General features: G+C 39.4%; 1 protein-coding gene across 1 annotated transcript in view; it reads right to left on the minus strand.

Annotated features, from left to right (window-relative positions):
* Positions 1-1,951: 1,951 nt before the first annotated feature.
* adamts5 (ADAM metallopeptidase with thrombospondin type 1 motif, 5 (aggrecanase-2)) overlaps positions 1,952-14,457 on the minus strand; it is a 38,464-nt gene continuing 25,958 nt past the window's right edge. Inside the window, exons 7-8 of the mRNA XM_043701394.2 lie at positions 12,424-12,599; positions 1,952-8,079 (exon numbers count right to left, since the gene is read on the minus strand). Of these exons, the coding sequence (XP_043557329.2) occupies positions 7,521-8,079; positions 12,424-12,599 (735 nt within the window). The 3' untranslated portion in view covers positions 1,952-7,520. The remainder of the gene's footprint in view (positions 8,080-12,423; positions 12,600-14,457) is intronic.

The raw sequence follows: 14,457 nt of genomic DNA on the forward strand, positions 1-14,457 counted from the left end.
TCTGGTGACTAGATTAGTATCTATCCCTCAACTAACATGGGTGAATCACAGTTAACCAACCATTTGGCTTATTGTTATTCATGGAATTTTGCAATGTGCAAACAGCCACCATTTCCACAGCTGAAGTGACAGCACTTCAGAAATACTTAACTGATCAAGTTTAATTTGAGATCACTTAAAGTAATGAAAGTAACTAACTAACTGTTGTTTTTTCCAGGAGAATAAGAGATTTCTCTGGTGGTCTAACATTTATTCCTTAATCCAGAAAATCAGATTAGCTGGTCATTTATCCAATTTGTAGTGATTGTAATGAGGTCAGCCAGGGAGACCTATAGAATATCAGTTCCCCGAATAGGCTGTTAATCTGATCCAATTAGAGAGCACTGGATGATAAGAACAGGAGTGTCAGATGTCCTGTTCACTATGACAGGGAGCTAGATCAGTGTCAAGAACATCTAAATAAAGGGTTAACTTGGTGATGTGATACTGGCCTCTGTGGAATTATTTCACAACTAATACATATATAACCTTGCAGTGTGCAAAACAACTTCTAACTTTCCCTTCCAAAAATAATCTTTGCTTGTGAAGTTTCCTTTATTTATTTTCATGGCATGAGGCAGTGCTGGCTAAGTCCACATCTATTGCTCATCCCGAATTGCCCTCGAGTTGGTGAGCTGCCTTACTGAACTGTTGCAGTCTGTTTCCTGTTTGTGCATCCACAATACTGTTAAGAATATTTTTTTAATTAGATTACCTACAGTGTGGAAACGGGCCCTTCAGCCCAACCAGTTCACACCAACCATCCAAAGAGTAACCCACGCAGACCCATTTCCCTCTGACTAATGCACCTAACCAGCTTTGGTCTATGGGAGGAAACCACACCACCCAGAGAAAGCCTATGTAAACACAAGGAGAATGTGCAAACTCCACACAGACAGTCGCCCAAGGCTGGGATTGAACCTGGGACCCTGGTGCTGTGAGGCAGCAGCACTAACCAGTGAGCCATCATGCTGTCCCTCTCCAGGAGTTTGTCCCAGCAAAGGTGAAGAAACAATGATGTAGTTCATAGTCCAGATGATGTAACTTCGAGGTAAATTGGCAGGCGGAGGTGTTTCAATGCATATACTGTCCTTGTCCTTCCAGGTTTTAGTGTTTATGAGTTTGGAAGATTGTCAAAGGACCACTGGTGAGTTGCTCTATGCACCTTCTGGATGGTACACACTACTGCCACTCTGTGTTGGTGGTGGAGTAAGTGATTAATGGTGTATAGGGTTCTGCCAAGCAGGTTTTGTGTTGGATGGTACTGAGTTTCTTAGGTATTATAGGAGTTGCACTCATTCAGGCAAGGAAGGAGTATTCTATCAAACTGCTGACTTACAAATGGTGGATAGGCTTTTGAGGATGAGGAGTTACTCGCTGCAGAGTTCACAGCCTCTCACCATTTCTTGCAGATTTTGTGCATTCTGAATTCATGAAAACTGTAAATAAATGGAAGGTTTTTTTCCTCACCTCTTCTTGATAAACAAATGACTTCCAGTTTATAGTCGCAACATCATTTTCTTCAGTTCTTTGCTCAAACAACCAATGCAATGTAGATGTTAAGAACAAAATTTGAGGGAATTATCTATTAACTTTCCATCATCAACTGTAAGAGGCAGGTGCAATCTACAATAGGAGGTAATGGAAGTCGTACTCATGGAGCCAGAGACTCATACATGCGTGTGTACACCTGCACACAGTATTAAATCTTAGTTTTCTTTACAAAGTATAATTACTGCTTTGACTATCTCCCTTCAATTCTATCAACTAAAATAGTTATTTTAAAGTAAAGATTTCATGTTTCTTTGTTTTTGAGGGAGATGTGATAGAGGAAAGAACTAAACTTCTGAATGGGAATTGAATATTGAAAATTTTCTTTTAAATTCAACCATTTAATAAAACAACAGCAGGCATTAATTATGGGACTGTGGTATTGCATTTTGAATATATAATTTACACACATTACAAAAGTGAATTTTAGCATTAGTTACACAGACAACATGATTATTGTTACAGTACGTTACAGAATATTACTGATGTGCTTAAAATAATTGATAAAAAAAGTTCTTAGAATCACAGACTAGGTGCGTCACAGAAGGAAGCCTGTTGGATCTGTGTCAGCACTCTGTGAGAATAGTTCGACTAGTTCTAGTCCCCTGTCCTGTCCCTATAATCCTGCAAATGTTTGCATTTTTGTTCTAGACATGATTAATATGCATTACACAACTGCTACATCTTTTAAAACAAGTACTAAACTGCTTTTGACATGTTGTCTCAGTCAATTAATAATTTTTCTTATAAAAAAAAGACAAGCGCAGCTTCCCTCATGAGGAATGCAAACATCTAAATAATTACACGAGGAAAGAACACAATGCAACAGTACACAAAGCAACCAGTGCTGTACATTACGTAAACATACATAATTAAAAAATATAGTGAACTCTCACAAGAGGAGTGAAGCATAAATTAAACAGTTGTATAATAGAACACAACAGCAATTTCTTTTTAAAAATTGCATGATGGGTGTTCTCCACATTAAATAACAATAAATAACTGTTACATCAAATTCACACCAATTATACTAACACAAATAAATTATTTCAGTGCTGTGCCTTAACATTTTCACAATTTAAATTTACATTGGAATGTTTTCTCCCTCATAACGGAGACCCAATTAAAATCTATACATTGTAGAAAAGGATTATCTCTTTGATTCCCAACTTCAAAAGGGAATGATAGAACTGAAGATGCAGAATAGGTTTCTGGTCATTTTGATTCCATTGGCCCAGCTAAGTAAGTGAATAAGGGTGGTACACATGGTAGAATTCAGAATAACACCATCGTTTTTCTAATGAATGAACAAATCCAACCCACTCTATGGCTCCTCCCAGGACCATGTAGTGGGCAAGAAGGATCCTTTGGCCTACTGTGGCTCAACTCAACTCCAGGAATGTACTTAGGATCAAAAGGGACACCAATAGTACTCTTCCCCTACCCCCATTATCCCACCTTATTCCTCATATCTGGGCCAGCATACAGGGCTTGGAATTGGCAGTTTATACTGTCCCCTGAGAATAGAAGGAGTTTTTTTTGTCCAACCTGGGATCACATGGTCTTTGCTGGGATCAGAGCTGCCCTATTATAACATGTGCCAAATTTGTCACGAGACAGTTTCCACAGGAAAATGAATGTTTAAATGTTAAACGATAAATAATTTTGACTTTTGTGCAACAATAAGCTAAAGAAGCAAATGTAAATCTGACCTATCAATTGACATTAAAAAACATCAAATTCTACTTCTTCAATTGCTGATTTGTTTACTTTTTTTTTGCTTTTTTTCCCCCCCCTTCTTCTTTTTCTTGAATGCAATAGACACCCTCTGGATATTGTTGTTATTGTATCTTCAAACTCTTCCCTTGGAGAATAGTGTGAAGTAATGGAAGGATCTGCAGGTTGATTAACAGTCAGACAGGCTTTGCGTCTCTACCCCTCCTTCACTGCCATTAGCAACCTCTTTGTCTTTGGCTCTGAGCACTCTTACAATCTGTTTCACTTGCTCCTCTTTCCCCTCTGTCTATAGCATGCAATAATTCTGTTGACAAGTTTGCAGCCCTTTCCAGTTCTGAAGAGTCAATACCAGACTCAAAGTGCTAACTCATTTTTCTCTCCACAAATGTTGCCAGATTTGCTAAGTTTCTTCAGAAGTTTCTGTTTTTATTATCAATGATTAGTGTCCTTCTGATACCACCCAAAATTTGGAACTGGTTGCTGTCTCGAAAGATATTTCTTTTGACTCAGAGATTACCTCTAAACCAAATTTTATATCAGCGACCATTCATTACATATGAACCTGAGCACTGAATGCTATTAACACAGCAATAGAGCTTCCAGAAGACTTTGTTGGATAATTGTTTGAAGTGGGAACTCTGGTTGAATTTCCAAACTTTATCCCAGGAAAACTGAGACAATTTCTCTTCCAGGATTTCTAGCTGAGACCAGGTAATTACTGGTCAGACTGGGGCAATTGTTTATTAATTGAGTTGTAGTATGGGAAATTTCCAACTCAAAATTGACTCTGTCACTACTAACTAAGTTTTAGGCATTGTGTACAAAGGTTCTAAGAGTTATGAACTTTGTATAGACAGCGAATAAAAAGGTGGTATTTTGGTTAACACTGTAAATAGACATTAGGAATACCTTGCTCTATTTCATGTGCTGCCAGGATAGCAGAGATATACCTCAACACCTGAGCAATGTACACACCTGTTTTAGGTCATACCATAAATGCCAATGAAGTTTCTGACTAGGTTTTGTTTGAATTCTGTTCCCATGGAAAATAAATTGGTTAACAATTCAATCCATTTAGGTAGGGTCTTATTGAAAAGGTGCTTGCTACCTCATAGTTTTCTGAAACATTGTTTGAAATTGGAGACTAATCCAGAGAAAACTGGCATCAACAGTGTCCGAAGGTGTTGGTTTCCCTTCTACTGTACCAGACAAAAGTGGAACATAAACCAAATAATAATTTGCAGGAATGGCATACACAAAAATTAACAAGTGATACTCGAACAGTATTAGGCTATCGTACTATGTAGGGGAGGAGGGACAGGGAGGGGTGGAGGGGTGAATGACTTATTCCAACCTGCCCTAATAAATGATTTTTGAGCGTGCCATTTGGTGAGGCCATTTATTCAGTTAGGTTCAATTTGATTCTAAATACCAATATGTTCCCTCCTTTGCCTGGGTGAATTGAGACTTCTACTCATGTCTTCACTGAGTTAAGGAGGAAATTTCTTACTTACAGGGTTCTACATGATTGGAAAAGAAATTGCCAGGAAGATGAATACAGCAGTTTGATGGTAGCCTTGGAAGGGTGAGTGCATTTGGAGGGATGATCTCCAAATGACTGAATGATCCTTTCTGATCCATGATTGCTTACAGCTGCTTCATCTGAGGTCATCTAAGTATAATTAAAAGACTAAGACTGGCACTTCTCAGTCTGAATAGTTCAGTACCACTTTGTGCTTTTAGTGGAGTGGTTATGTTTGTGGGTTATTAATAATAGACATCTGGATTAATAATACAAATAATGAGATCAAATCTCCCTTGAAAGTCTGCCAATTTGAATTCAGTTGATAAGAGATCAAAAAGTGTAAAGCTGGTATAGGCACACGTGACCATGAAGGTGCTAGACTATCTGACAAATCTATCAAATCAATTAACATACTTCAGGGAAGGAAGCTATCTACATTTACACAAACTAACCTGTTCATGACTCCAACTTCACACTAACTTGGTTGACCTTTGAGTGGCATAACACACCTCTCTACTCCAGGAAACAATAGGAGACCTGCCAGCACCACTAATCTCTTTTGGTAAATAGGGATGGCTTGAAATGTGGCTTTGGCAACAATGCGTTTATCCTGAGAATGAATATCAATAGAGTGGTTGGCAAGGGTGACAGTGAGGCATCTCTAAACAAGCTTTGGCCCACTTAGAAAGGGGCTGATAATTGAGCTTCACTTAAGATGGGGGAATAAACGTGCAAATTAACACATCATTTATAAAATTGCACATTCTCCCATCTGCAAATAATTTCTGATTGGGTAGATCCCAGCATTAGTGTGCTGGCATGGAAATTGTAGATGGTTAAGCAGAAACACACTAATGACACCACTGTTGCGTGTGTGAAATCAAGAGTAAGGTTCAACTTTGTTTAAAGCCAAACACCACATGCGCTTTTTTAAAGATCCTAGAATTGACCAGGGGAGCAGTAATCTCAAGATCTGAATGACCTACTGACCTTTGATCCTAACCTCCAGCAATTCCAGAGATGCCAACCACAGACTCATTTGGATATTTTTAGTTAGAAGTTAGACTGTCACTTTTCAAGTTTTGGAGCAGACAATTTATTTGGATGTAGGAAGTCTGTTCATTTGAAAATAAGTTTTTAAATCCGCCTTGGAGCTGTCTCCTGTGATATGACTCCTTTAGATAGTGACGATTTCAGGGTTTTTGATGAACTTTCATTTTGAGCAAAGCAAATATCAGAACTCAGGCTTTGAACCCATTCCCTTTCTTTGCTCCTAATTCCCAGGTGGCAACCTGAAAATGAGAATCTGCTGTATCATCTGCATGTACCACATTAACTATTAAAGTCTTGTTCCTGCTAGGCTATGTCATATCTTGAATACAGTAAGTATGTGCACGAAGCAAACCATTTCTCTTCAGACGAAAAGTTCACAAACCTGTTTTTTTCTCTGTGGTTCCATTTGCTCTATTGCAATATTAGTCCAACAGACAAGGAGTATACCAAGTAGAGTCAGGGTAGATGATTTAACGTTTGATCAGATATTCACCCAAGTGAAAGTCGTAACTTGATATTATAATTAATTAGAATGATTCACAAAATCCATATTTCTGGGTTACATACATGAACTTTAGTGAAAGGTCCCAGTCTCAAATTTTTTTTTAGAGTTTCTTGTGGGCATTCAGTTTGGCCCTGAATCTATCAGGAATATAGAGTTGTATAGAATTATTTTACCAGCTTCCCCTTGACCATACAATTCCTAACAGCACAGCCATTCTACTCTTTGTTCTTGTGTTGCATCAGGTTTGTTATTATTGAGTAGAATTATATCATATTTCAATCAAGGATTCCTTGAAAGAGTCCAATAGGGGTATTAACTATCTCCTGTAGGTATTAGACCATAGGAGCAGAAATTAGGCCATTTGGCCCATCAAGTCTGCTCTGTCACTCAATCATTGCAAAGAGATAATATCATTAAACACTTTAACAATCACCATGGCACAAGTTCCTCCCAGGGTCCACAGAATGCTGCATGCTCATCGGCACAATTGTTCTTCATTCCATTCTTGAACACATGAAATTCCCTCACCAGCCAGCTGGTTTCTTTTACTGTCACGTGCACAGGAGTGAATGAGTGAGTGAGAATGCACTGCTCTGTGCATGATCCCAATTGAACACCCTAGAATCAGTCACCGAGTCCAACTGAACAGCCACAAGCAAGCAAAGCAACAAATGTATTGCAACACAAGGCAGGCTTGTGTTGGAATGTCAGATTCCTTGGGAGGGACAAAATGATTTGTGGAATCAATGCACCAGCTTGTATCCATGGAAAGGGTAGCTCCATTGATCTCATTTCCATGCAGTTGAGGGATGCATCTGAGGTAGGCAACATGCAGGTGTGTATCATCTTCTGCTTTCCCATTCTCACTAGTCTGGGGCAATGCATCTGAAGCTCTCCCATTGGGTGCAATACCAATGTGCACTTCTTTGGTCCACAAAATATCTTCTGCCCACGCTTTGATTGTTCCCAAACTGACATTGGTGTCTGCTTTAAACCAAAGCATGCTAGCTACCCTTTCCCTCCTTTTCTCCAAGTATGTTTTCATTTTAGATTAAGACAACACCAAACAAAATGACAAAATAAAAAAGATTCTTACTCAACAGTAATGCATTAACATTTTCTCAGAAAACATTGTTTAAATGCTGAGGGTCTCATGGACAGGCGGCATCCCTTTGTCAGTTTCCCATATCCGTTTTTGCACTGAACAGTTCGGGTCTGCCAGCCAGTATCACAGGTTCTGGAACATGACAACCAGGGTCCTGTTGCCCACTTGGGAAGGTTGGATTGTGCAGCCAGAGTCTTGATGGCATTTTCATTGGCTGAAGGCAATTGTTTCCTAGGAATAAAATAGCTGTAGCGCACGTCAAGTGGTTTCCCAGGATCAGTGGCAAGTATCTGAATTATCAGTGGCTCCTTTAATGGTCCATAACCCATTGAATGCATTTGATCATCCTTCTGGCTCCACCCGCTGTAGTTGAGCACTGTGCCATTTAGATCAACAATCGTTTCTGAAGTCGAGATCATGTACTTGCCGTTGAAGAGGTAATCCCCATTCTTCCGTTTAACTGCTAAATAGGCAGTGAACCGCTGCTGACCCTTTGGCTTGTATTGCCGCACTTTGATGTGTGTTGCTCCTGCAGGGATTCTTGTTACCTCTCTGTAACCCACACTAAATGGACAAAACAAAATTAAGATGAAGTTTGCAATGTAAGAGTGATTGCATAATTTGCCAAGAGTTTACTATTTCTATGTAATATACACAATCTTCTCTTTACTTTTAAAATTAATGCAATATTTCAAGGCCTATAATCAAAACAGGGATTATATTTTCCTGTCAAACATACATGATCTTTCTATTCTCATGCAACACACACAAAGTCTGTTATGCTGTAACATAAGCTAGATGCACTATTCCATTACAATTTCTCTTATACTTCTGTTTCCTGACAATATATACACGGTTTGTTATTCTTCTACAGTATATTCTACAGGAATATCCTACAGGATTTGCTATTTATTGTGGAACCATGCCTTATTAAAAATGACATTATGAATTATTAGTTGGAAGCCTCTAATTGAATTTTAACAAAAACTGAAGCCACATTCCAATGTCTTGAAATCACAATCCAAGATGGCTAAGTATTGGCAACATGGTGCCATCTCCATTCCAAAGGCAGCACACTGGCAAAGCCTCTCCAGGAGTAATTGTCTTAAAGAAGTATGAATTTTAGGCTGTTAGCTAAGCATCCACACAATCTAACTCGACTAAGTGGAGACAAAACATTAGACATCATTTAGACGATGTGACTCTAGCCATGAAAGGAATTTGTCCAGACAGCATCTAATCGTTAAGCCATTACATTTGGCTCTTTATTTGCAGTGTGCTTAAGCATCTATTTAAAAGCAAGAGTGTGCGTGTGTGTGTGTGTATGGTCACAGCACAGAGACTGTAAAACACTCTCTGCACTTGCAAGCATATTCTTTTTCAAAAGAAAAGGAATAAACTTGTTTCAATCAAACAAAAAGTCGGAGAAGAGGATAACCATCCTATCTCCTCTCACCTGGTCAAAACATACTCTTTTCAAAATAATATTGATGTAAATGTTGGGGGCGCGATGCACATGGGCTCTGGTATTTTCTACAATGTAAGATGCACACGTATACAATCGAAAATTGCTTTGGTTCAGATATAGTTGATTAGAGCAACCTGTCAGTCAATGCTGTGTCACTTACTGGTATCCATGGTAATTGCTCTCAACTAAAGCTATAAATATATACAACCTACAAACTTACCAACTCCTGCATGCAATATGACTACATAAATGCTTACCACATGGAGTCATACACATAGAAACAGATCCTTTGGGTCCAACCAGTCCATCTGAATATAATCCCAAACTAAACTAGTCCTACCTGCCTGCTGCTGGCCCATATCCCTCCAAAACCTTCCTATTCATTTATTTATCTAAATGTCTTTTAAACATTGTAATACGTCCACCACTTCCTCAGAAAGTTCATTCCACATGTGAACCACCCTCTGTGTAAAAAAACTGCCTCTTATGTCCTTTTTAAATCTCTCTCCTCTCACCCTAAAAATATGTCTCCTAGTCTTGAAATCTCACATGTTAGGGAAAGGACAACTACCATTAACTCAATCTACCCTTCATTATTTTATAAACCTCTGTAAGGTCACCTCTCAACGCCCTAATGAAAAATGTCCAACCTATCCAGCCGTTCTTTATCTCAGTTACTTTAAAAGATGCATTAATTTAAAACAAATAGATGACTTATGGAAGTAATGAACAAGAAACTTCCAACAACTGTAATGAGCCCACTGTAGCCTCTCTGATGGAGAACAAGAGAAATGTCAGGAATTACCGTCAGGTTCTGCACAAGTGCGAGATCCTAAGGTTAGTGGTTAAGATCTCAAACATGAGTGCCCCAGTGAAGAGTGAGGGAGTCCATTGACCTGACAAGCTGCACCTGGACACACTAAATGTGTTGTGAGACAGTGTGAGGCAGTCAGTCTGTCTGTGCAGTGTGAGGTGTTTTAGCTGTGAGGGCTGCACATCTGGATTGTGTGTTTGTGAACAGAATTGCTAACAGCATTAGACAGACATTCATTTAGACGGGAGAGATTATCATCTGTACGGTTCTATCTTGAAAGCCTCTTAATTTTCAATCTTATGTATCTGAGCATGGCAAAGCTGGAATTGGACTCGACTTTGATGACCTTGTGGTCTCAATAATTATTGTATTTAAACTAGAAATCAGGCGGAAAGGGATTGGGTGCTTCAATCAGTCTGTCTGCCACACTGCGGAGACCCGTTTGAAACTGCTGCCATTTATTTTTCATAGCATTCCTCTGAACACTGGAATTTCCTTAAATTCAACCCATAGGAGGTGTCTTTTCCATAAACTGTTGCACTGGCCAATGTGCACCAGGGCGGACTTGCTCAGAGTGTAACAGTGTTTAACCCTTCCCTTAATCAACCTTAACATTGCAGACTCTCAAAATAGCACCCTCAGCTTTTACATTTGTACCAACTGCTGTAGATCAACCTGATGCCTTTGGGATACTGTAATATCCTTTAACCCTTTTACTGCCCAGCACAGTTATTTATTCCTAAAAACAGTGATATGTTCCCCAACACTAGTCAGATGCACCCCTATGCTCACACACACCCAGTGACTTTGACGATTTAAATCATTAAGTAATCCCATAAAGCTGCTCAATCCTCACATGCTGATTATGATGACATTTCAAGGAAGGTTGGCAGTGGCCTAGTGATCATTGTTTATATACGGGCACACACGGTGAGATATCAGGTTAGCAGACCTTAAGACTTATTGCAACTGGACTCAATTCTGGCTTTGTGTTTTAGTAGATTGGCCTCCATAGTAAGTGATGCTGTTGCTTTGTGGACTCAAGCACCTGCCTAGTAAACAGAAGATCCTGATTTCAAATATTAGAAGATGCGCCTCTAGAAAGTGCTCAGAGCTTCTGCTTCAATGTCGTTGAACAGTATCAGAGATAAGGTCGCTCCGATTGGTCAAATTAGACCAACATTATGACAAATGAGATGTCATCAGTTACAAGTGGATCTCCACGTCACAGGCAAACTCATTGAAGCTTCATGAGTGAGGCTAAATTTGGCATCTCAATGTCACCCTAACTGAGATCAATGAATTCAGCACAGGACATAAAGTAACTTTGCAGCCTTCTCAATTGTGGTACATCTTGGTGCCACACCATCTGGTCCACCCCAGCAAGCAGTTGAAGTGTCTATTACATAAGGAAATACAACTGGAGGAATGTAGGTCAATAGGAAACTACAAGGACAGGGCTGAAATATTTGGAGACTGGTTTGTAAACAGCATTTCCTCTCTTCTTGACAATTACCGCTCATTAACTTATCTTAAATACATCTAACTACTGACCTTCCTGCACTTTTGATGATGTCTGATCCAAGCATTCATCCTTAACTTAAGAGAGTTTAGGGTCTATTGGGAAGTTAAACTTAGGCTACTTTCCCAGAAAGAAAAGCTGTTCTAGTTACAATTGGTTCGACTAACCACTGAGGAGGAGATCCACACTGGCACTGAGCAGATTGTTAATGTCTCTTCCTGTTAATAGCCTTCCCCATCCATCTTATTTTCCCAAATCGACTCAGTGCCAAGGTACCGATTAAATAAAGTGCTGTTTTAAATTTAAAGGGGGTTTTTCAGCACAAGTATTCTGTAAATTTTCCAGTGAAAGAAAAAAAGGACAGCTTGATCTTTTGCTTTGGAGTGTAATGCCTTGTGCATAGTTGGAAAATACATGTGAATCAGATTAGGACAAGATCAAGGTCAATCATCTCCCATTCCATTGTGAAATAACTGCTAACTGTCACAACCTAGGCACATAAATGAAGAAGTCAAGCTTGAAAAGCGTATGGGAAATCTGCAGATGCTGATTGAAATATGCTGAAAATAATTAAGAGGAAAATTGGGTGCCACGGTGGCACAGTGGTTAGCACTGGTGCCTCACAGCACCAGAGACCTGGGTTCAATTCCCACCTCGGGCAACTGTCTGTGTGGGGTTTGCACATTCCCTCCGTGTCTGTGTGGGTTTCCTCCGGGTGCTCCGGTTTCCTCCCACAGTCCAAAGATGTGCATGTTGGGTGAATTGGCCATGCTAAATTGCCCATAGTGTTAAATGTAGGGGAATGGGTCTGGGTGGGTTGCTCTTCGAAGGGTCGGTGTGGACTTGTTGGGCCGAAGGGCCTGTTTCCGCACTGTAAGTAATCTAATCTAATTAGGTAAAATAGAACTGGCGATGTATTCCAGTACCCAGCAATAACATGTATCATTGACCTCTAAACCCATAAACTATGATCTTAGAAAGATGCCATTGACGTTAATGCTTTCAAAAAGAAAATATTACAGAAAAACACACTGATGGCTCATAAAATATCATTGACACTAATATTCACCTCATATTTTGACATAATGTATTGGTTCAAATTACCTTCTCTTGGTAAAACTTCGTGATACTTTCACACAAGTGGAACCATCACCCCCGCAAACTCCACACTTGTCATACTGCAGCTTGGAGCCAATAATACCATCACAGCCAGTCCTGACACAGCGTCCCCGCACACATACCGAATTGCTGTACGGCTGACATTCCGTGCCATCTGTTACCTGGAAACAAAGTAAAACAGAATTCAAGAAAGGAAGTTTCTAGCTTTCTGGTCATGAATAGTTGTTGGGGAGTTCACAACTTGAGAAATGCTGAAAAATGTCCCACTTTGTCAAAGCTTCTCATTAGCATACTTTGCAAGAATACCAATTCAAGAGAAATACCAACATTTATACTGCATGGAGACTGCTAATTAGTTAGAAAGTGACTGTTAGTGGTGTTGCCATGGACAAAGCATCCATTAATATGTTTGACATGTATAATACCACATATGTAGGCCATATATCCAAAAGACTGACTGATCATATCAAGCAGTCTTCTTCATTAGATAAGGGAGCTTTACATTGCATTTTGCTACACATTATAAGGTATTTTGTTTTTAAATTCTAATTCTAGGACTCTCAGTTAATGTCTTCACTCAGTTGATATGTGACTATTGACCATATCTATGACATAAACCTAACGTCTGCTGTCCTGTAAAGCTGAATAAATATTATTTGGCCACAGAAGAAAGACTCTGGGTCAAAAGGGCCAGGTGTATGAATTATTTTCTGTAAGAGAGTTGGGCCATCAGTAGAGATCTCCACATGCTATAGCTGTGAATAAAGTAGATGCTTTGCACTTGCTGATGTGAAGTCTACGTAAAGGACTAAGATGTGAGTTGTGTAGAATGGCACTCTGATTGCAAAGTGTAGCAGTGAAAAGGAGCTAAATCAAAAAACAATGACTCAGTGATCAATATTTGGATTTTAAAACCTGTTCTTTGCACCAAAAAGACTGAGAGTTGGAAGGAGTTTTGAGGCTGAGGAAAAGTAAAATAGAGACTGCAATAAGTTTTGATATCAACACAGTGAAGGTGGACAAAGAATTTGTGGAATTGTTCACCCCAATTTTAGACTGGAGTTTGATGTAAGCGGGAGAAAGATGGGCAGGTGGCCATCACACAGTGCCAATCCTGGCACTAAAACAACAGATGCAAGAGTGCAGCAGCTTTATCTTGGCCACTCTCGCCTTTATAGCTCAAACAGAGCCATCAATCAGTGATCTCACTCAAACATCAGACTGAGGTATTTGTAAATTCGAATGCAACAGCAAGTAAAGTTGAAAGCAGCAGTAACTACAGTAATAGTTACAGGATATTGGAAAAACTGTGATGGAGAGAGCTTCACTGAGGGAAGGATCATCTGACAGACAAACTATTTCTTGAAGCCTTCCCTACAAAGTGGTAAAGGCAATTGTTATGCAGCAAAGAAGGCAACTGGCTTCTCAGAAGCAGACAGCTTAGCGACTCTTCAAGGTATTTTCTTGCCCTGCCTTGTATTTAAGCTGGTTTCTTACTTGCTCATTTTATGAGTATTCAGTTAAACCAGCAATCGGTTCTGATCCATACTCATTTGTAGTCCCTCTTCTCTCCATCCTTATTTATTTGACACTAATAGCAAATAAGGAAGCCAAGAAGGATAAAGGTCTACAAAAACACTGAGAGTTAGTATTGATTTTGGGCACGTCATCTGACTTGTGGTTACAAATCAGTATTTCACATTGGGTGGGGAGGGAATGTGTCAAACCTATTTTCAACAAAGCGCATGCTAACCGTCCCGAGAAACTTTAAATAAATGGCAGTGATACATTGGAATTGCTAAAATCATTGGCAAAATGCTAAGCCACAAATGCTTTCTTCAATTACAGGTGAAAAGAGCGAAAACATTAACACATTAACACCATTTTGGACTCTAAATTCCACATAGGACGTGTGGTAAAATAGATTCCCTATCGGTCCGTGGCAGCCCCTTAAGTTAGTCCATATTCTGTCTCAATAAAACTTTTACTTCAAGAATATTTAAGAACAAAATGAAGTTT

This window comes from Chiloscyllium plagiosum, unplaced genomic scaffold (assembly GCF_037043375.1).
Source record: "Chiloscyllium plagiosum isolate Xiang-an unplaced genomic scaffold, Cpla_swu_hap1 HiC_scaffold_12, whole genome shotgun sequence".
NCBI lineage: Eukaryota > Metazoa > Chordata > Chondrichthyes > Orectolobiformes > Hemiscylliidae > Chiloscyllium > Chiloscyllium plagiosum.